Raw genomic sequence first — 21285 nt, 5'->3', positions numbered from 1 at the left:
CAATAAACTGCAATATACTACTAATTATAATGGATAAACAGTTACTGAAAAACTAAAGCAACTATTTACAGAGATTACAAAGTGTAAAAAACTCATTTAGCTGATGGGAAGCGTCAGCGCGCTCCACTGCAGTTGCGCCATGGAGAACGTGCAGCCAGCGCGCAAACAGTATTCACCAAAGCCTACTTACGCAAACTGCGCAAGATAATGCCTTTTGATTGGTTACTAAGTCCATCAATCAAACCTTTGTTGAAAAGGCATTGGCTGGGCACCGAGTGCCTTTATCCAACGAAAACCATGGGCGCAATGATTGACAGCTCACCAAGCCTGTAAGGCACTTCCTCTATATGATGCATCCCAGAAGAGTCTCTGATTGAAGGAGAGAGACGGGGGAGGGTTTAAAATACGTGGGAGAAGCCATTCTAGCAGGGGGAGTTTGCCAGACACGGAATAGAATCGATATTTCATTGAAAATGGACATGATTGATCACGCTAACTCAAAACTCTCTTGCAAACAACGGAGGATTTTTAGTTTTTTCCCTATTTTTTCGTTGTTTTGGATTAAAAAGTGGGATGCATTTTGAAGAATGGACTCTTACACAGAGATGTATGCGGGTGTTTATTGGATTCGTCCGATCTGATCTGAACGACAGGAGATGAAAGATGAGTAACGCTGATATTTTTCTAATGTTTACATGGACGGTCCTTTAGTGTTTCATTTAACCCTTTCCTCTCTGGTGTATTTATTGCAAAAACAAGTTCAGAACATGAATCTTGAGTGTTTTAGCTTTCAAATGATGCATAGTTTGTGATAGTTGATTGAATATTTTGTATAAAACAAAAGTAGATAAAAGTACACACCCCCCCACTTCCGTCAACCCCCCCGTCCACGAACCGGTGCGGGTTAAGAAGTTAAAGGGGGGGTGAAATGCGGTTTCCTGCATACTGAGTTTTTTACACTGTTACTGACTTTGATTCCCATCCTAAACATGGACAATTTTTTTTTTTTTTTTAAGTTTGACGTTTGATGGAGTATTTCTGTGCCAAAAATACTCCTTCTGGTTTCTCATAAGTTTCTGAAAGTTTTTTTAGAGTATGGGTATATGTGACGTCAGATGGGGCGGAATGTCCTTGTACGGGCTCTTCTCCCGGAAGGGCACATGTGCGACTAGAGCGAGAGAGCAAATTCTCGCCCATTAAAGCCTTGTTTATACTCGAAACGTCCGCACGGGCGCAAGAGTGTGCGTGGCAAAAATGACGTCAACGCAGAGTGCATTGCGCGTGGAGGTGTGCAGCGCATTTTGTGTAACTTTTCACACCGCTCTGCATCTGAAGATGCACAAATTCTAGCCGAATCTAGCCGAGCATGACGTCTCATAACACCAGCACCCCGTTTTGCACCTACAAATTAGATGCTTATATTTACAAAATGAGCCTACAAAAGCAAACATAAGCCCGTTTAATAAAGAAAAGTTCATGAAAGTGTAGTAAAATTAGAAACTCTTAAGATATTGTTAATTTAGTTGTGTAAGTAACATGTGTAGGCTACATACATTTTGTGCTCATGTCACAAGTAACATCAAGGTTTAATAAATATCGTCACCTGTGTACATTCTTTTACTTCTTCTCACAGCTGTTTCCTGATGGTTTATAAAACAATTACTCAGAGTCGCCCTCTGTCGTTTCAAAGAATAGTAAACAGGGAGCGCGTCAAGTATAAACGCCTCGTCCATTTGCGAAGGAGTGCGCGCAGTCAGTGGAGGCTCGCGCTGCGGAGCCAGGCTAAAGTATAAACAAGGCTTAACACGCTGTGCTTGGCTTTAGGGAAGCCGGCTGTGCTGCAGTCACAGGACTTCACGAAATCAACAATGTCACCAAAGATGTGTGTTTTTGGTTGTCAGGGCAAGACAACCCTGTACAGCTTCTCAAAGAACCCAGCGTTAATGGGACAGTGGATGCAGTTTGTTTTTCTGGAGCAGCAACAGAATTGTGCAAGTGTTTTTTGTGTGTATTTCGCAGACGATGGTTTTTAAACAAGGACCAGTTCAACTCCGAATTTGTAGCTCGTCTAATGCGAAAAGATGTAGCGGTTCCAGCGATTTAAGGTTCATGGTCGTGCATTGGAAGCAGGCGGTGAGTAAAACTGCTTCAAATGCGCTATTCCATTGTTTTGCTATGTAAACACGCACTAGTCTGACGTGCAAAACCGTTCCGTTCCGTCCGTGCTAACATTAAATCGCATACAATAGTCCATAAAACAAATTTGCGCATGACAAGCCGCTAAGCAAGTATATAAGGGTGCGTTCACACTTGTAGTTCGGTTCGTTTGGTTTATTTGGTCCGGACCAAAAAACAAAGCAAAACATATAGTCCTGGTCCGCTTAGCGTTCACACTGGCATTTTTAACAGCGAACCTAAAGTTACCGAACCAAAGGCATAGGGATACGGTCACAACCTGATTGGTCGGCTTTTATGACGTATATTTTGCAACGGAGCTGCTTAACGAACATTCAAAACAATGCTGTGTGCTGGATTAAACGGCATCATTTTATGCGTGTACATATGGTTTTATTTTTACCAGCTGAGAACTCACGAAGAGCTCATAAAATGTTCAAAAGTTACAGTTACAGTACATACCATTGAGACGTCCTGCTGTAGTCGTCGTTGCTGCTTCTCCTGTTCGATTTCAGCCTCTAGATCTGATTCTGGATCATATATGTATGGCTAAATCTGATTGATCTCCATGGTTTATTTAGGATAACGTTTTATCCACGTTTTAGGATGTCAGAGATTTCAGATGCTCTCAACGCAATAGCTGCGAGCCCTCGTGATTCTTTAGCTCCACCCACACGATACGCCTCCAGCCGCTCTGTTTTTTTTTTCCTCTGTTTATACTACTCTATAGGCACTCAACATTGACATGAGATTGACTAAAAGTGCCCCCCCCCCCTTTTTAGTAGTAAGTAGAGGGTCAAGAATCATACTTAATTTTTAATTCTGGATTATATTTTTCTTCCATTATGTTTTTGTTCTTTATCAACACTCAGTAACACACGGTCTATATTAAACTACTGTATATTTGTGACAATGTAAAATGGTGTATTGAGAGAACATGATCAGAGATTGTTTACCTGTAGTTTTGCATAAGGAAGCCTTTCTTGACTGTTCTTGACTGGGTAACCTTAAGCCAACTAAAATTCAAACATTAACAGAGTTGTAAAATAGTTTTTTATGTATTTGATTATCATTTTTGGTAATTGTAGAATAAAAAATAAAAATAAATAAAAATAATAATAATATATATATATATATATATATATATATATATATATATATATATATATATATATATATATATATATATATATATATATATCAGGGTTTCCGTTGTCCGGTAATTACCGGACATTGGCCGGGAAAAAAATTAAATGTCCGAAAAAATTAAATCTTTTCGGTCAAATTGTCAGATTAAAATTTCAGATTAAAATCTGACAAATAGCTCTCCAAGAATATGCAGAACCAGCGATCAGAAGGATTGTTTGCCATTTTACAAGCCTTCTGCGGACACCGCTCCTCTTATCGATACCGTAAGCCTGCGACGTGATGCCCTCGCTGTCATGACAGCGCTCCGTGGCTATGGAGGATTGCATGTCTCCACAGCCTGCGAAGTCCTCATATGTGATTTCAGCGAAATGTATCCAGAGTGGACCAAGCTCGCCAAGATAGCCTGTGTAATCCCTGTCTCGAGTGTTCCTGCAGAGAAGGGGTTCTCACAGCAGAATCGGATCAAGACGAAGCAGCGATCGCCTTGCGGAGAACAAGGTTACGCGGCTTATGCGCATTGCAAGTTGTGGAGAGACACTGGGAACTTTTGATTTTAAGTCGGCAGCTGCACAATTCAGCACTGCAAAAAAGCGTAAAAAGTAGCCAAAAATGACGCGAGACAATGTTATAGGCCTAGTCATTTGTTTGTTCAAGTTCATTTGACAAGGAGTCATTTACACGGTGGCCAATTTAAATGTTACCAACTAAATGAGACATACTGAGTTTATAATTAAATTTGCTTGAGTAAAAACAATGCTATATTCGGATATTTTATGTGGGGAAGGGGGGTTGGTTTGTTAAACTATGAAATGTGAAACCATAGTAAAAAAAATTGGTTGATTGACGCCAATCGGACGTTCATGTTTTTTTCCCCGTCTATTTGAAAGTTAGGCTAATAAACATGTTGCATATACGGCCTGATTATGTCATTTTTTTAAGTTACATAAACTGCTTTCAGTTTTCCTCAACTTGAATAATTAAGAGGCGATATTTGACCGGCATATCATCAAAATGTCCGGAAAACGAAACCTCTGCCGGTCACTTTGACCGGCACCATTTTTTTCTAGCGGAAACTCTGATATATATATATATATATATATTAGTAGGTAAAATCACCTATTATACACAGTAGGGATGCCACAATTCTCAATATAATATTGAACCGTTCGGTACGGCCTTCACTTACGTTCAATACGCGCCTGTGAATTGCGGTTTTTCGGTTTTGCATTTAATTAAGTATTTTTCTACAAATTCTATCATTTGCCTAGATCCCAATATACTGAACAACGCGACATACATTCACATCACACGTTAGTGGTAGAGTTATACTCACGGAACACTATAGTTATTCACAATCAGGAAAGTTCATTATTTGCATGCGTGTTAAAGCCTTGCCGGTTTCATTCGCGTGCGTGGTTTTAACATGCGCTTTTCGGAGCGCGCGCACTAAACGCCTGTCAAACGTGATTACAGGACTAAATAATCGTTTTACTGCGCTAATACTGTCAAATACACACAAGGTTAACATAAACACAGTCTATGTCTAAAGTGAAAGAAAAATCGCGTGTGTCTGTATATTAGATGCAGTATATTAGACAACAGCGCAGTAGTGAACACGCGATCCTTAAAGGGACAGTTCACCTCTAAAATTATGTCATTATTTACTCACTCTAACATTGTTTCAAACCTGTATTCATTTCTCTATGACAGAATTTTAATTTTTGAATGAACTATCCCTTTAATGTTAACAAAAGACAAAGAGAAAATCACTCAATGCTCTTGACTGAAAAACTAATACAGTAGCTAAGAATCAATGTTTTATAGTGAAGTCTATGTAGTGTTTTATTTTTACATTCATTCATTCAATTTCATACTTTAATGCTGCTGTACAGCTCTGAGCTGCCAGTGTAAATCCTTATATACACTCAAAAAAAAAAAAAAGGTTCTATATTGCACCAAAAATGGTTCTTGGCTCGTAATCATAGGGGAACCTTTTTTAGTGCTATATAGCACCAATTTTGGTGCTTCAGTGGTTCTTCAGCGGTTCTTCAGAGGTTCTTCAGCGGTTCTTCAGAGGTTCTTCACCGGTTCTTTGACTAAGGTGCTATATAGCACCTCTGAAGAACCGCTGAAGAACCACTGAAGCACCAAAATTGGTGCTATATAGCACTAAAAAAGGTTCCCCTATAATTACGAGCCTTTTTTTTTAGAGTGTATATATATATATATATATATATATTATACAATACACTAGGAATACAAGGTTTTTTTAAAGTAAAGTTTTAAGTTTAAGGTAGGTTTTTCAATTCTTTTAAGTAAAATAAAGAAAGAGTATTGCAATAAAAATAGTATTTTTTTCTCCTTAACCCCTTGCTGTTCCTGTCGCCTAAGAATAGAATAACAAAAAATGTATGTGACAAGCCATCAGAACCGAACCGAACCGAAAACCGTGGTTAAAAACGAGGTATGTATTGAACCGTGGACTAACTGTATTGTTGCATCCCTAATATACAGTGAGGAAAATGTATTTGAACACCCTGCTATTTTGCAAGTTCTCCCACTTAGAAATCTTGGAGGGGTCTGAAATTGTCATCGTAGGTGCATGTCCACTGTGAGAGACATAATCTAAAAAAAAAAATCCAGAAATCACAATATATGATTTTTTAACTATTTATTTGTATGATACAGCTGCAAATAAGTATTTGAACACCTGTCTATCAGCTAGAATTCTGACCCTCAAAGACCTGTTAGTCTGCCTTTAAAATGTCCACCTCCACTCCATTTATTATCCTAAATTAGATGCACCTGTTTGAGCCTGTTGGACACCTGTCCACCCTATACAATCAGTAAGAATCCAACTACTAACATGACCAAGACCAAAGAGCTGTCCAAAGACACTAGAGACAAAATTTTACACCTCCACAAGGCTGGAAAGGGCTACGGGGAAATGCCAAGCACACTGTTAGACATTTCTGTAATTTGTACAGTTATTTACTATATATCACCCAGTATAATACTGTAAATTCTCTTTACAGTAAATAACTGTAATTCCTGTTGCATCATGGGTATTTTCTATGACGTCAAAGACCAAATACAGTGATTTCCTGTATTTTAAAAAAATAAAGTATAATGCTGTATTTACCACAACGGCCTATTTGGCACAATTGGGATCGACAGGATTTGCTTTAGATTTATATTAGGAACCATTAGTGCAGCGTTGAAAGTTTTACCCGAGGAGAGAGCTCACGGTTCCAGAGAACATATGAGCTGTGTCCGGACACCCTGCGAAGATTTTTCATCCCCCGTGAGAACGGCAAACAAGCAAGGTAAGTGTGATTTGTACTAGCCGCGGTTGTCTGCACCCCAATTTTAGCTTGTCAGCATTGGTGCTAAAAACTGAGGTAAACCTAACGTTTTATGAATTTATTGAATTAGATTAGGAACCGGTGCAGCGTTGTAAGTTTTGCCCGAGGAGAGAGCTCACTGTCCGGACAACATACTTTACATAACGTTAGGTTATCATTTTCTTAAACTTTGCTGCTAACAACTGAGGCAGACCTAACGTTTTATTTAAAAAAAAAATGAGTTTATTGAATTAGATTAGGAAACAGTGCAGCCAGCGTCGTGTGTAACGTTACTGCCCGAGGAGAGAGCTCACAGTCCGGACAACATACTTTACATAACGTTAGGTTATCATTTGCTTCAGCTTTGGTACTAAAACTGAGGTAACATAAACCTAACGTTTTATTTTTAAAAAGACTTAACGTTAGTGAGTTTATTGAATTAGATTAGGAACCAGTGCAGCCAGCGTTGTAAGTTTTGCCCGAGGAGAGAGCTCACGGCGCGGACAACATACTTTACATAACATTAGGTTATCATTTGCTTCAGCTTTGGTACTAAAACTGAGGTAACATAAACCTAACGTTTTATTTTTTAAAAAGACTTAACGTTAGTGAGTTTATAGAATTAACTTTATAAATACAATGAAGATTTTGTTTATCGAGCATATTAAGCGTACATTAGGACGACGTTAGTTAGTAAATTAGCGTTGGCCACTAGTTGCAAAAATAATGTCGTTAACAAGCAAAGTTTACATTTGGATTGACATTATTTATTTTACATTTTAGATAAGAATACCAGGAGCCTGCCTGTGCTGTGCGACACTGGAACTCGGTAAGTAACGTTACTCTTTGTTTCTCCACATATTACTGATAATTCAAAGTTTTTCTTGTATGTTTTAGTCGGGTCTGTTTAACAGAATCACAAAATTATTTAGTTTTTCCACCCCTTTTTAGCTGTAACTAGCCAAGTACCATGTTTTTTTTTTCATAAATTATATTATACTAAAATAATCCAGGACTGACAGATTCTAATTTTATTTTCTGGAATTTAAGCAGTCCTGGACAATTTTTGGATGATTTTGGCAGATGAAATATAATTTATGAAAATAAAACATGGCAAAACTTTAGAATAATGTTGCTCAAGTGCAAACCTGAATACATTTCTGAACACAAAAGAAGATGAAGAATGTTTGTAACCTAACAGATTGAGGCACCATTCACTTCTATAGTAATTTTTTCCTACTATGGAAGTGAATGGTGCCTCAAAATTGTCTGGTTACAAACATTCTTTAAAAGGTTTAGAACAACAGGGCGAGTAAATGACAGAATTTACTTCTTTTTTTTTGTTGTGAACTATCTGTTTAATGACGGACCATTATTCTAAAGTGTTTCCAAAAACATTTAAAGCAAAGGCACTAAGGGTGATGAAATTTAAAATATCTTTATTCTCTTAATTTTCTCTTGCTTTAAGTTTTTTTCGTGAGGAAAACCCCAGAGGAGGGAACAAGATGCACCACCAAAACCGGAGTGAGTCGGAAGACCGGGGAAGTTGTGAACTGGAAGACAACTGTAATCAACAACAGAGTGTCATCCTTCCTTCGCCACCTAATGGAGTTTGAATGGAAAAACTTGGACTAGGTGAGACACTTTTTTAATAGGATATGTAATGTACACAGACACTTACGCTGCATTCACACAGGGCGTCATGCCGGTTAGAAATGTTGTCTGACTTGAGACAGTGCCGACGCCACGTGACAGTGACGTATGGCATCAAAGCACCTCGAGAGCAATTCGAGAGCAGTCGGCTAATACAGCCGGTGCAGTTTCTCCAGAGCGACTGCACAGACTTTGATGATGACAGCTGTTCCACGATTGGCCAGATTCTCCGCATGACAGCGATCACATGTGTTTCGTGTTTATTCTAAAACCTTCAGTTCCTCTAATGCGCACAAATCTGTTTTTTATAACAGTTAAACCTCTTTTCATGTAGTTGCGACATTATATTGTCATGTTTATCAAAATAAAACAGATGAAAAATGTAGACCCCCACTTCATTGATAGTTTAGGCTTGTATGTTAACTGTAAACACACGCTGTATTAAGCAGTGCATAAAGTATTACATGACAAAAAATGTCTCTGAAACATCTGTATTGACAAATATTGCATTTATTTCACTTCAGCTGATAAAGTGTGCAAACACAGCGAGAGCTTCACTGCGGGAAGCAGAAAGTGTCAGACTTCACGTCTCCGTTTGCAGCTCCTCCTCGCCTGCACGCGGCTACTCTCGCCGATTGGTTGCATCCGGCCACAGCTGATGTCGAACACACCTTTCAACTTCTGCCGCTTGCAACGTGAGTAAAGCGACGCGCGGGATGGAACCGACAATTCAGTTCAGCAACGCATGACGTCACCCATTCAGAGTAAATGAGAAGATTTAACGCCGGTGCCCCGTGTGAATGCAGCATTAAGTTTGAGGATACCTAACTAAAGCTAATGCAGTATACATGTAATCCATCCTGCAATAAAAGGTTACATTGTTGTTTTTGATTAAATAGTTTGTGAAATCATGTTGAGGTGATTCAGTAATATTACTTTTTTGGAGCATGTAGTTTGTGCTGCTGCTACTATTATGTACTGACAGTTTTCTTTAGTTTTTTACTCAATATCAATTTTGTTAAGCTAAATAACAGAGACACCTCTCTAATATGCAATCAGGTTCAGCATAACTACAAAGTACATTCTTCAAAATATTCATAACATTGAATCACCAGATAAAACAAAAACTGAACATTTCATTTCACATCTTCATGAAGGCATTGTAGGACTGGATTAGACTAGACAGCATACTTTGAGCTAGGTGTACCTCAAAGTGTTAACTGTCTATAAAATAGTATTTTACCATTATGATGAATTGTAATGGGATTATTATTCTTTATTAAATTCCAACAGTGTAAAAAGTTTGTGTATACTCAAATTGTATGACTAACTTCATATCATTCTTATCTAGAGGGACTTCTTGCCATAATGGAGCAGAATCCTGGTTCCTGTTTGAAATCATCCAATGTGGAAGATGGCACAGATCGGTACAGACATGAAACTTGTGTTTGTGTTGTGTTGTAATAACTTGTTTCAGAATTAATTTGCTCTTTGTTTATATTTTATTCATGTATATGTGTATTTTGCACCAAAGTGACTGTATTCTTCAACCAACTATTTACAGTATTCTACCAACTATTTTCTGCAGAGTTTTTAAAATTGTAGCTCAAACAGTGTGTGGCACTAGCAAGGTCATGGGTTCAATTCCCAGGGAAAGCAAGAACTGACAAAATGTAAAATGTGTATCTTGAATGCAATGCAAGTCGTCTGCCAAATGCATAAATGTAAATTAAATGTAAAATAAGTGATATTGAATGCACTCTGATTACTTTTTATACATGATTTTCTGAAAAGATTTGATTCGAGGATGTTTTAAAGTGAACTTTTTCCACACATTTACATGTTTAAGTTAAAGCACTTAAAATGTTTTAAATAAAGAATTGTATATTTCATAATAATTGTCTGTTTGGATTACTTCTGTAGGATAGATTAATGTATAAGAATTAATGTAATTCAGTAAGTATTAATGATTGAATAGGATTAGGATTAATGCACTGTTAACCAAGGTTTACAGTAACGGTACTGTATTACAAAATTACAGTAACATGTAGTTACTGTAAACTGAAATGCGGTTATTGTACTGTAAATCTCAAATACAGTAACTTACTGGCAACAGTGTTGCCAGTAAGTTACTGTAAAATCTCTTATAAATGTCTAACAGTGCAGCTTGGTGAAAAAAGGTTCACTGTTGGAGCAATCATTAGAAAATGGAAGAAGCTAAACATGACTGTCAATCTCCCTCGGACTGGGGCTCAATGCAAGATCTCACCTCGTGGGGTCTCAATGATCCTAGGAAAGGTGAGGAACCAGCCCAGAACTACAAGGGAGGAGCTGGTCAATGACCTGAAAAGAGCTGGGACCACCGTTTCCAAGGTTACTGTTGGTAATACACTAAGACGTCATGGTTTGAAATCATGCATGGCACGGAAGGTTCCCTTGCTTTAACCAGCACATGTCCAGGCCCGTCTTAAGTTTGCCAATGACCATTTGGATGATCCAGAGGAGTCATGGGAGAAAGTCATGTGATCAGATGAGACCAAAATAGAACTTTTTGGTCATAATTCCACTAAACGTGTTTGGAGGAAGAAGAATGATGAGTACCATCCCAAGAACACCATCCCTACTGTGAATCATGGGGGTGGTAGCATCATGCTTTGGGGGTGTTTTTCTGCACATGGGACAGGGCGACTGCACTGTATTAAGGAGAGGATGACCGGGGCCATGTATTGCAAGATTTTGGGGAACAACCTCCTTTCCTCAGTTAGAGCATTGAAGATGGGTCAGGGCTGGGTCTTCCAACATGACAATGACCCGAAGCACACAGCCAGGATAACCAAGGAGTGGCTCTGTAAGAAGCATATCAAGGTTCTGGCGTGGCCTAGCCAGTCTCCAGACCTAAACCCAATAGAGAATCTTTGGAGGGAGCTCAAACTTTCTAAGCGACAGGCCAGAAACTTGACTGATCTAGAGAAGATCTGTGTGGAGGAGTGGGCCAAAATCCCTCCTGCAGTGCAAACCTGGTGAAAAACTATAGGAAACATTTGACCTCTGTAATTGCAAACAAAGGCTACTGTACCAAATATTAACATTGATTTTCTCAGGTGTTCAAATACTTATTTGCAGCCGTATCATACAAATAAATACAACCCCAAATCAGAAAAAGTTGGGACAGTATGGAAAACGAAAAAAAAAAAAAAAAAAGAAGTGATTTCTAAATTTACTTTGACTTGTATTTCATTGCAGACAATATGAACACAAAATATTGCATGTTTTGTCTGGTCAACTTTATGTTTACAACAACATTTGTAAATATGCATCCTTTCCTGTCATTCAGACCTGCAACACATTTAAAAAAAAGTTGGGACAGGAGCAATTTAGGGCTAGTAATGAGGTAAAATGGTTAAATAATGATGTGATTTGAAACAGGTGATGTCAACAGGTGATTGTAATTATGATTTGGTACAAAAGCAGCATCCAAGAAAGGTCTAATCCTTTAGGAGCAAAGATGGGCCGAGGATCGCCAGTTTGCCAAGAAATACGTGAGAAAATTATTGAAATGTTTAAAAACAATGTTCCTCAAAGAAAGATAGGAAGAGATTTGGATATTTCACATTCAACAGTGCATAACATAATTAAAAGATTCAAGGAATCTGGAGGAATTTCAGTGCGTAAAGGACAAGGGCGCAAGCCTAAGCTGAACAACTGTGATCTCCGATCCCTCAGACGGCACTGCATCAAGAATCGTCATTCATCTATAAGCAATATCAACACATGGGCTCAGGACTACTTTGGCAAACCTTTGTCAAGTACCACAATACGTAGTTACATCCACAAATGCCAGTTAAAACTACTGTGCCAAAAGGAAGCCCTATGTTAACAGTGTCCAGAAGCGCCATCGACTTCTCTGGGCTCGGAGGCATCTGGGATGGACCATCACACAGTGGAAACGTGAACTGTGGTCAGATGAATCAGTATTTCAGTATTTCATTTTTTGGGAGGAATGGACGCCGTGTGCTCCGGACCAAAGAAGAAAAGGATCATCCAGACTGTTACCAGCAACAAGTCCAAAAGCCAGGGTCTGTCATGGTATGGGGTTGTGTCAGTGCCCTTGGCAAAGGTAACTTGCACTTCTGTGAAGGCACCATTAATGCTGAAAAGTACATAGAGATTTTGGAGCATAATATGCTGCCTTCAAGAAGACATATTTTCCAGGGACGTCCATGCATATTTCAACAAGACAATGCAAAACCACGTTCTGCACACATTACAAAGTCCTGGCTGCAGAGGAAGAGGGTACGGGTACTTGACTGGCCTGCCTGCAGTCCCGACCTGTCTCCAATAGAGAATGTGTGGCACATTTTGAAGCGCAAAATGCGACAACGAAGACCCCGTACTGTTGCCCACCTTAAGACTTGTTTGCAGGAAGAATGGGACAAAATTACACCTGAAACACTTCATCACTTGGTGTCTTCAGTCCCTAAACGTCTTTTAAGTGTTGTGAAAAGGAATGGCAACATTACAAAGTGGTAAATGCTTTACTGTCCCAACTTTTTTTTAAATGTGTTGCAGGTCTAAATGACAGGAACGGATGCATATTTACAAATTACATGAAGTTGACCAGACAAAACATTAAATATTTTGTGTTCATATTGTCTGCAATGAAATACAAGTCAAAGTAAATTTAGGAATCACTTAGTTTTTTTTTTTTTGCGTTTTCCACGCTGTCCCAACTTTTTCTGATTTGGGTTTGTAGTTAAAAAATCATACATTGTGATTTCTGGATTTTTTTTTTTAGATTATGTCTCTCACAGTGGACATGCACCTACGATGACAATTTCAGACCCCTCCATGATTTCTAAGTGGGAGAACTTGCAAAATAGCAGGGTGTTCAAATACTTATTTTCCTCACTGTATATATACATATATATATATATATATATATATATATATATATATATATATATATATATATATATATATATATATATATATATATACATATATATATATATATATATATACATATATATATACATATATATACATATATATATACATATATATACATATATATATACATATATATATATATATATATATATACATATATATATACATATATATATACATATATATACATATATATATACATATATATACATATATATATACATATATATATATATATATATATATACATATATATATATATATATACATATATATATACATATATATATACATATATATATACATATATATATATATATATATACATATATATATATATATATATATATATATATATATATATATATATATATATATACATATATATATATATATATATATATATATATATACATATATATATATATATATACATATATATATATATATATACATATATATATATATATATATATATATATATATATATATATATATATATATATATATATATATATATATATACATATATATATATATATATACATATATATATATATATATATATATATATATATATACATATATACATATACATATATACATATATATATATACATATAAACAAAATAATTGTAAATAAACTTATTAACCTAATAAATATGTGCTTATACACCTGGCCTGTCACTCAGCCTCAACAATGAAAGGAATCAAATCATACAGAAACTCTTACCTGTACTCAGGATGAGACACAACAGCACAACAAGTCCAAAGCATATTCCCAAAACTATGCAAAGCATATTTGTATCAGGCCCATTATAATGTGCAAACTGTCTCCAGGCAGATGCAAAAAGAACTGGAGGAATAGATTAAAATTAAAAATCACACAAAATAAATGATGTCCTGTGCAAGAACAGAACAGATCTACAAATGTGGTGAACTGAACAGTGTTTGGCTGTGTTTACACTTGGCATTAACATGCGACCTGTAACCGGATGTTGTCCACACTTTGAAAAGAGACAAGTGTAAACGCGTTTCTGAATGTTATCTGATCAGCGTGTCCTGGGGTCCGTTCTTCATACCTCGCTAACTCTGTTAGCTGGATTTGATTGTTGATGATTTGTCATGATCTTGGATTGTTTGGTTCTTCAAAGCTCATCCTGGAGTTGCTGCCATAGCAACAGGTCCTGAAGCTTAAACCTGCTTGCGAGCAGCTTATTTAATGTAAACAGGATTAGATTGCATCTTGAGGTGATACTTACAGTCTGTAGTTCATTACTGAACCAGGGGCATTAACAATTGTAAATAATAATAATATAAAAATGTATTTGAAATAGGGATGGGCGATATCTTATCGTTTGCGATATACCGGTAAAAATTCTCCCCACGATAAGAATTTGTCTTCCCGCGATAATAACGATAAAGCCTAGTTGATGGCGCGACCCATCCGCACAGTGCCGCCGCTGGCCGTTATTACTTTATGATGGCCGGTGGCTGCGTTCGTCAATTTGTATGGCTGAACGGGGGTTGGAGAGAGAATTTTCTTGTGGTGCCCCCGCAGCACTCGGTGCCCTAAGCGCCGCGCAATGGGAGCGGCGGCACTGAATCCGCATCTCACGTGCAGAACGAAAACAACTATGGCGGAAGCTGCTGAAGAGTTCTTAGCTAAACGAGGGGCTACCTGAGGGCAATCTGAACCTGTACATACAGATGTATTTTCACTCGCTGAGCACTTGGACTGAGCGCTTAAGAGATTCGCTCTGTCTCAATCGATCGGTAAAGCACACTATTTCAGTTCAACTCAATGAATGCGCAGTGTATTTGACGCACATTTAACACTAGTGTGAGGCGCGCGACAGAGCGCTCAGTGTTTCACACACACTCAAAGAGAGAGTGAGAGAGAGTCTAATACCACACAGAATTGACGTGCTACATGTAAACAATATCCTTTTGTTGTATTTTCCTGTAAAATAATGGCGTTTATTTGGAATTATTCAGCCTTTCATGAAACAGGAAGAAACGAATGCACAAACGGGAATCTCATTGGCTGGCGCGCACCTATTACTGTGTTTTGATTTCAACAAATCAGTTTGAATGAGCGCTGACAACGTGATTAATATTCATGAACCCAGAAGCTCATTAATCCTTAGTGCAGTTTATTTTTATTAGTAGAAGAATTCGTGGTATTATTATCTTTACTCAAATTACTGAAGTTCTATCATTAAATCATTATTTTAAACTTTTTTGTAATCTGAAGACATTTTTGGGATAATTACTTTTGCTGTCTCTGCTATTTTTACCACTGTTTGCACCATGTATGAATAAATACAGAATCGGTTTACATGTAAAACTTGTCATTGATTTCAAAATTATTATTGTTTGTATTGTGTGATGTTTTTTAGCACAGTTGCACTATATATATATAATTTATTTATTTATTTTTTTTTTTTTATGTATTATAGGAGCCTATTTGATGACAGGTACGTTTTACTAGATCATTGTTTTTTTTTTGAGTCTCTCAAGAATGCATGCAGCTTTCACTTGTATCCAAAAACATGGGGAATGATACTACATTTATCGTCATTGATATCGTTATCGCAATAAATACTAGAAAATATCGGGATACATTTTTAAGTCCATATCGCCCATCCCTTATTTGAAATTAATATTATAATGTTGTGTATAATACTAAAGTCTTACACACATGTTGTACAGTTATTTTGAGCCTTGCATTAATTTGAGTGATGGTTATTTTGGGGTGGCTTGATGCAGTACAGGAGACGCAGAGAACTTGATTTAGACCCTTAAGAAACTTTAAAATCGTATATATAATTAATTGGGAATCATGTTTAAAGAAAACAGTGCATATTTCATCTTTCATTTTAATTGTGCAACATTATCTGAACGAGGTCATTGTCACTCAGCGCTGCCGCTGTAAATCAAGAGGTGATTTGAAGTGGTAGGTGCTGCTCAAGTTAGTGTTACTGCCAGGGGAATTTTCACATATAGTCTTGTTTAGCACGTGGTACTTTGTTATTTTCTGTCATATGTGCTCCTGTCTTTTGTCTTGATCCCTCCCCTCTTGTTAGCTTTTAATTGGTTGATTTGCTCCACCTGTCTTCCCTGATTTATTGCCTTGTTTGCTCCCTATTTAGTCTCCTTGTGTTTGCAGTCCTGTGTTGGTTCGTTGTCATTATTCCCTGTTCCTGCTTCATGTTTCCTGGTTCCTTGTGTTTGGTATGTTCTAAGTTTTCCCCCTCGTGGGTTGTTTTTTTGTGTTATTTTGTACCCAATAAATCCCATCTTTATTTGCATTTGAGTCCTTGCTCCCTTTTCTCCCTATTGACTCCTGACAGAACGAACCAAACAATAGAGGATTCAGCAGAAGATGGGTATTTTCCTTTTTCCATCTCCCCCACTGAACCCTCCAACTACCTTCATCTTGCCAGATATGTGAACTCTTGGTACATCGGTCAGCAGGGAGCTGACGTGAGGGACTTCGCCATTAGGTTCTTCATTGAGGTGGATCACCTGGTCTACACAGAGACTGAGATTAAGGAGGTGTTCAACGTTTGTCTTGACAGGCCTCTCAGCCCGGGGGAGATGGAGAAGCTGGGGAATCTGGAATTCTGGTATTTTGTCTGGCAAATCCGCCATCTTGGAGAGCCAGAGCATCTGCGTCCCAGCCCACTGACTGTTATGTACCATCTGCAGTCAGTGGAGGCCCCAGCCCTCCGATGAAATGGAGAAAGAGGAGAAAGAAGGGGCCCACTTCGTCAGAAAAACTCTGCTGAGGAGGATCCGACTCCGGTGGTCCCAGGTCCGATGGTCCCAGTACCAGTGGTCCCGAGTCACAGGGCTTCCTCCAGATATTCAGGGGCTGTTACGGAGCAGCCAGCGGTTGTCTCTGAGGAGTTTTCAGAGCAGACTAAATGTATTGGCTGCGTTTACACTTGGCATTAACCCCCTCGAGTCGGCAGGCGTGATCAGCTTTTTTTCCTTATCAGTGTCCAAGAGACTCAAATAACTGTCATTTTTTATCATTCAGGCAAGTGTTATACATCATTATAACCTGTTAAGTTTAAAAAAAAATTGTGTACAGTCAATAAAAACAAATGTTTTGGTTTTTGCAAAATAAAGAAAACAAACATGATGCGTGATCTGCAGCCTCTCTCTCAAAGACATTAATTCAGATAGTCTTCAGAAAAGGAACTCTAGCTTAATGAATACTTGTCTCACAAACATGAGACATATGTCTAAAGAAACGTTGAAATGTCAGGTTTTAAACAATGTAAACCAAATCGAAAACAAATATTCTGTGTTTGTCATCTATTTGAAAATCGATACATGTCAGTCACCCGCGAGGCACTTCATTAGTGCTAATGAGACCACGCCCATGGACCGCGTGTTCTATTGAGATTCAAATACTGACGATCCCCGCATCAACGCCCACACATCAACTCATGCAAACACATCTAGTGAAGCACTGTAGCGTTACTTCAGCTACATCGTTTTGAGACTCGTTTGAGCAATAATCCTGGATTTATTCTCCTCATGCAAAGCTGTTCATTTCTAAGAGAAAAGGACTCCGCCGCTGATTGTAAGGTCAGTTTATTCTGTTTACATCTGTAAATATATAATGCAAAAAGACTGTTTAAATCCTGTTGCAACAAATGTCATACATGCAAGACTATTTAGACAATATTTATTTGGCTTGTTTTGGACAGATTATAATGTGTAAAAGAGCCTAGTGTCACATCAATAAAGCTTTTATTCACAAATGTCTGCTCATATGCTATAAATATAGTACCAGTCAAACGTATTTTGCTTCATATTGATGTTTAAATATTATAGCCTAATGGTATTTTTTTTAATTTAATATCAAAGTTTGTCAGAAATTATTCTGAAGTTGTTTTGTAGAAAGAGAATTGCTTTCTATAAAGTGAATTTTGTTTTGTATAAATTGTATCTTAATTTTAATTATTTATTATAAAACATTTTTAGCATGAGACTACTTTTAAAAACATAAAAAATAGTACAAAAAAGTACGGAAAAATGCTCTTCTTAGTCATTTTTGTCTTGTTTCTAGTCTAAATATTTAAACATTCTTAAATCAAGATGCATTTACTAGACAAGTACACATTTCAACTAAATAAGAAGAGCTTTTTTTTAAGTGTAGTCAAATCTTTTGAATATATAAAATATAATAGGCCTTTGACTACATTCTAAATAAATTATTCTGGAGTTTGGTTTTGTAGAAAGTGATTTTTTTTTGTAGAATGAGAATTACTTTCTTTAAAGTGAATTTCTTTTTGTATAAATTGTATTTTAATTGTAATTAATTTTTTAGCATGAGACTACTTTCAAAAACATAAATAGTAAAAAAAAAATTTAAATGCTTTTCTTAGTAATTTTTGTCTTGTTTCTAGTCTAAATATTTAAACATTCTTAAATTAAGATGCATTTACTAGATCAGTACAATTTCAACTAAATAAGAAGAGCATTTTTTTTGCTCTCAGTCAGGTATGAAGCTCGCTCATTATGCAGGTTATGTTTAATAATCGGAACACACAATTAATTATACAATTTTTTAATGTTATATGTTTGTATTGCTTTAACATTTTTATTATAAGTAGGCTAATCTTCCATTTTTTTTTTGTCTACAATATGCATTGTACGCTATCTTCATTTAAACAACTTTGATCTAAGCCTGGAGATCGTATCAGAAAGTAAGTGAATGAAAGCAAGCATTGTTTAATTTGTACCATTTTAACTTGTACATCAATAAACCTGGTGTTGCATAGCCTACCCTTGTTTAGCTCTAATTAATACTGATGTGTTTTTATGTTGCATTTCTTTAATAAAAATAATGCATTTTCTGCATGTTACACATGTAACATGTGCCTATAAATGCTTGCGGGCTCTCACGTCGGAATAACGTTTTTCTTTGTTTCATCATACAAGATTAAAGTTGGAAAACTTAAAGGGTAACTTCAGCGATATAGCATTAGGTTTTGTATCAGTAGAAACCCGGTAGTATATTCAAATGATGGTACCCCCCTCCCTCGTATCCCCCTGAGACAAGATAATTATGCATTTTATTTCTGGAAAAAATCTTCAGATGAAGCAAATATCATAATTTTGTGGCCAGAGGCTAAAGACTACAGCCAGTAGAAGCCACTAGTTCCGCCCACAGGGGAGAGATCTCACTCACAGAATGTAAAAGACACAGACGGCCGCACGGACATTCATAACGGAGCGATACAGAGCAAAGTGAGTGTTTCAACTTTTCAATGAATTCCTATGATAGTTTAGCTTCTATATGCGATCTGAAAACATGCCAGACTGGACAGGCGCTGATAATGACTGCCACTTAACTTAACTCAGCTCTTCGTGAGGAATGAAATCTGACTCCTGCTGCGTTTGTGTCGTGACTTTCGTTCGGCTCACTCACACGTTATTGAAAAGACACGCTCAGTTTTTAATTGAAGTATTTATTCTCTAACTGAACGGAATGATTGTATTACTATAAAGATCAAAACAACGGTGTAGGGAGTGGCCTCGAAGGGCAGTAAAGCAAGTGCATTCTGGGAGTTGTTGTCTTTCATCCACATGAGACAAAAATACATGTTCTGTCTTTTCTCAGTCTAGAAGGCACCATATTCAAAAATAATTTCACATTTCTACTACATAAATGACACAGTTTAAATACACATTCATCTTCCCAGCGTTGAAGTACCCCTTTAAACTGGTAGATTAAGTACCCTATTTGAGATGTACATTTACATTGAGTGTATAAAAATCCTGTACTCTATGGGCACTGCCTATTGATAGAGGTTAAAGCGAAAGTTGTTTTACACTCCGTGATAAAGGCCTATTACAGACCTAATTTTAATATTTTGGGGGAAACAGAAATCCGATCAGTTATCCAGATACAGCGGATCACGGTGATCGCATGTTAATGCCAAGTGTAAACAGCCATTGTCAAACATTGAATTAAATGAAGCCATACTAACTTAATCTGTACCAAAGCAAAAGTGGAGGTCACCTCATGCACATCATGATTCTAAATTCTGGTCTATTTAAGTTTGCAAAACAGGTAATGTTTCATGAAGCATTTTTAATGAATAATGAGCATGACCTCTGATGTGAAACATTTGGATTTACCCACCTGCATAAACAACGACTGTAAAAACAGCCCATTCGCTTGCTATTTTGAAAAACCTGGTCCATGTTTTAATGTTATCTGTAGACAGAGAGAGTTGAATACATCAAATTATTATTTAATATTTCTAATTACATATCTGTTCCATTACTTGTACTCTTGTACTTAGATTGGATAGGACAAAGTATATATTTTTTTCTTACCAAACACTACAAATTTCTTGACACATTCAACACATGCCAAGAATAAAGTTAGAAAGTAATCCAAAGAAAAGAAATGAGGCTTATTTTTTGGTTTAAAATAATTTCATGCTTCTGTATTTGACAATTTATTAAAGGCACAATATGTAATTTTCACCACTAGAGGTCGTCTTATTCAAAACAAAGTCGTAACTTGATGACACCTTGATTTCACAGAATCATAGAAGTTGTTGTCCTCAAAAGAAAAAGAATCCGACGGGACACAAATTCATGGATGAGCCAATGTACTCATTTTTATTTATTAACATTACTATAGTATGAAGCAGGGTGGAAGCGATTGCTAATGAGAGACAAGTGCGACACGCGGCTCGAGAGCAGCGGAGCTTTTATTCTGCCATAGATGAGCGCTTCTGCTTCATCTAGTCACGCGTATGTGGGGGAACGCAGCGCTGTTTATCATATTAGATACATTTGAGTGTGTTGAAAGTTATGTCATAATGCTACTATGAGACACTTGTTCACACTGCAGTGAGCTAGATCGATATTAGGCATGGTAATCGCGGTAAGTCAAGAAAACCAGATTTAAACGATAATACTAACTGTGTTGTGCTGTTTAACAATGATTCGTTTTCTGTTGATGAATGTATCC

At 37.0% G+C, this 21285-nt stretch overlaps 1 protein-coding gene and 1 long non-coding RNA gene across 2 annotated transcripts in view; one reads left to right on the top strand and one right to left on the bottom strand.

Annotated features, from left to right (window-relative positions):
• Positions 1-3015: 3015 nt before the first annotated feature.
• The window catches only part of LOC307124440 (CD276 antigen homolog), a 28619-nt gene continuing 10349 nt past the window's right edge, over positions 3016-21285 (bottom strand). Inside the window, exons 7-9 of the mRNA XM_079813637.1 lie at positions 20443-20517; positions 14005-14127; positions 3016-3191 (exon numbers count right to left, since the gene is read on the bottom strand). Of these exons, the coding sequence (XP_079669763.1) occupies positions 3064-3191; positions 14005-14127; positions 20443-20517 (326 nt within the window). The 3' untranslated portion in view covers positions 3016-3063. The remainder of the gene's footprint in view (positions 3192-14004; positions 14128-20442; positions 20518-21285) is intronic.
• Positions 6893-10214, top strand: LOC307135954. The gene is made up of 4 exons (XR_013817728.1): positions 6893-7497; positions 8137-8303; positions 8846-9016; positions 9673-10214. It is a non-coding gene; the product is annotated as an uncharacterized lncRNA (long non-coding RNA).

The sequence above is a fragment of the Gobio gobio genome (assembly GCF_949357685.1).
Source record: "Gobio gobio genome assembly, chromosome: 1".
Taxonomy (NCBI): Eukaryota; Metazoa; Chordata; class Actinopteri; order Cypriniformes; family Gobionidae; genus Gobio; species Gobio gobio.
Note: the sequence above shows the minus strand (reverse complement) of the source record. Positions and strands in the feature narration are given on the sequence as shown.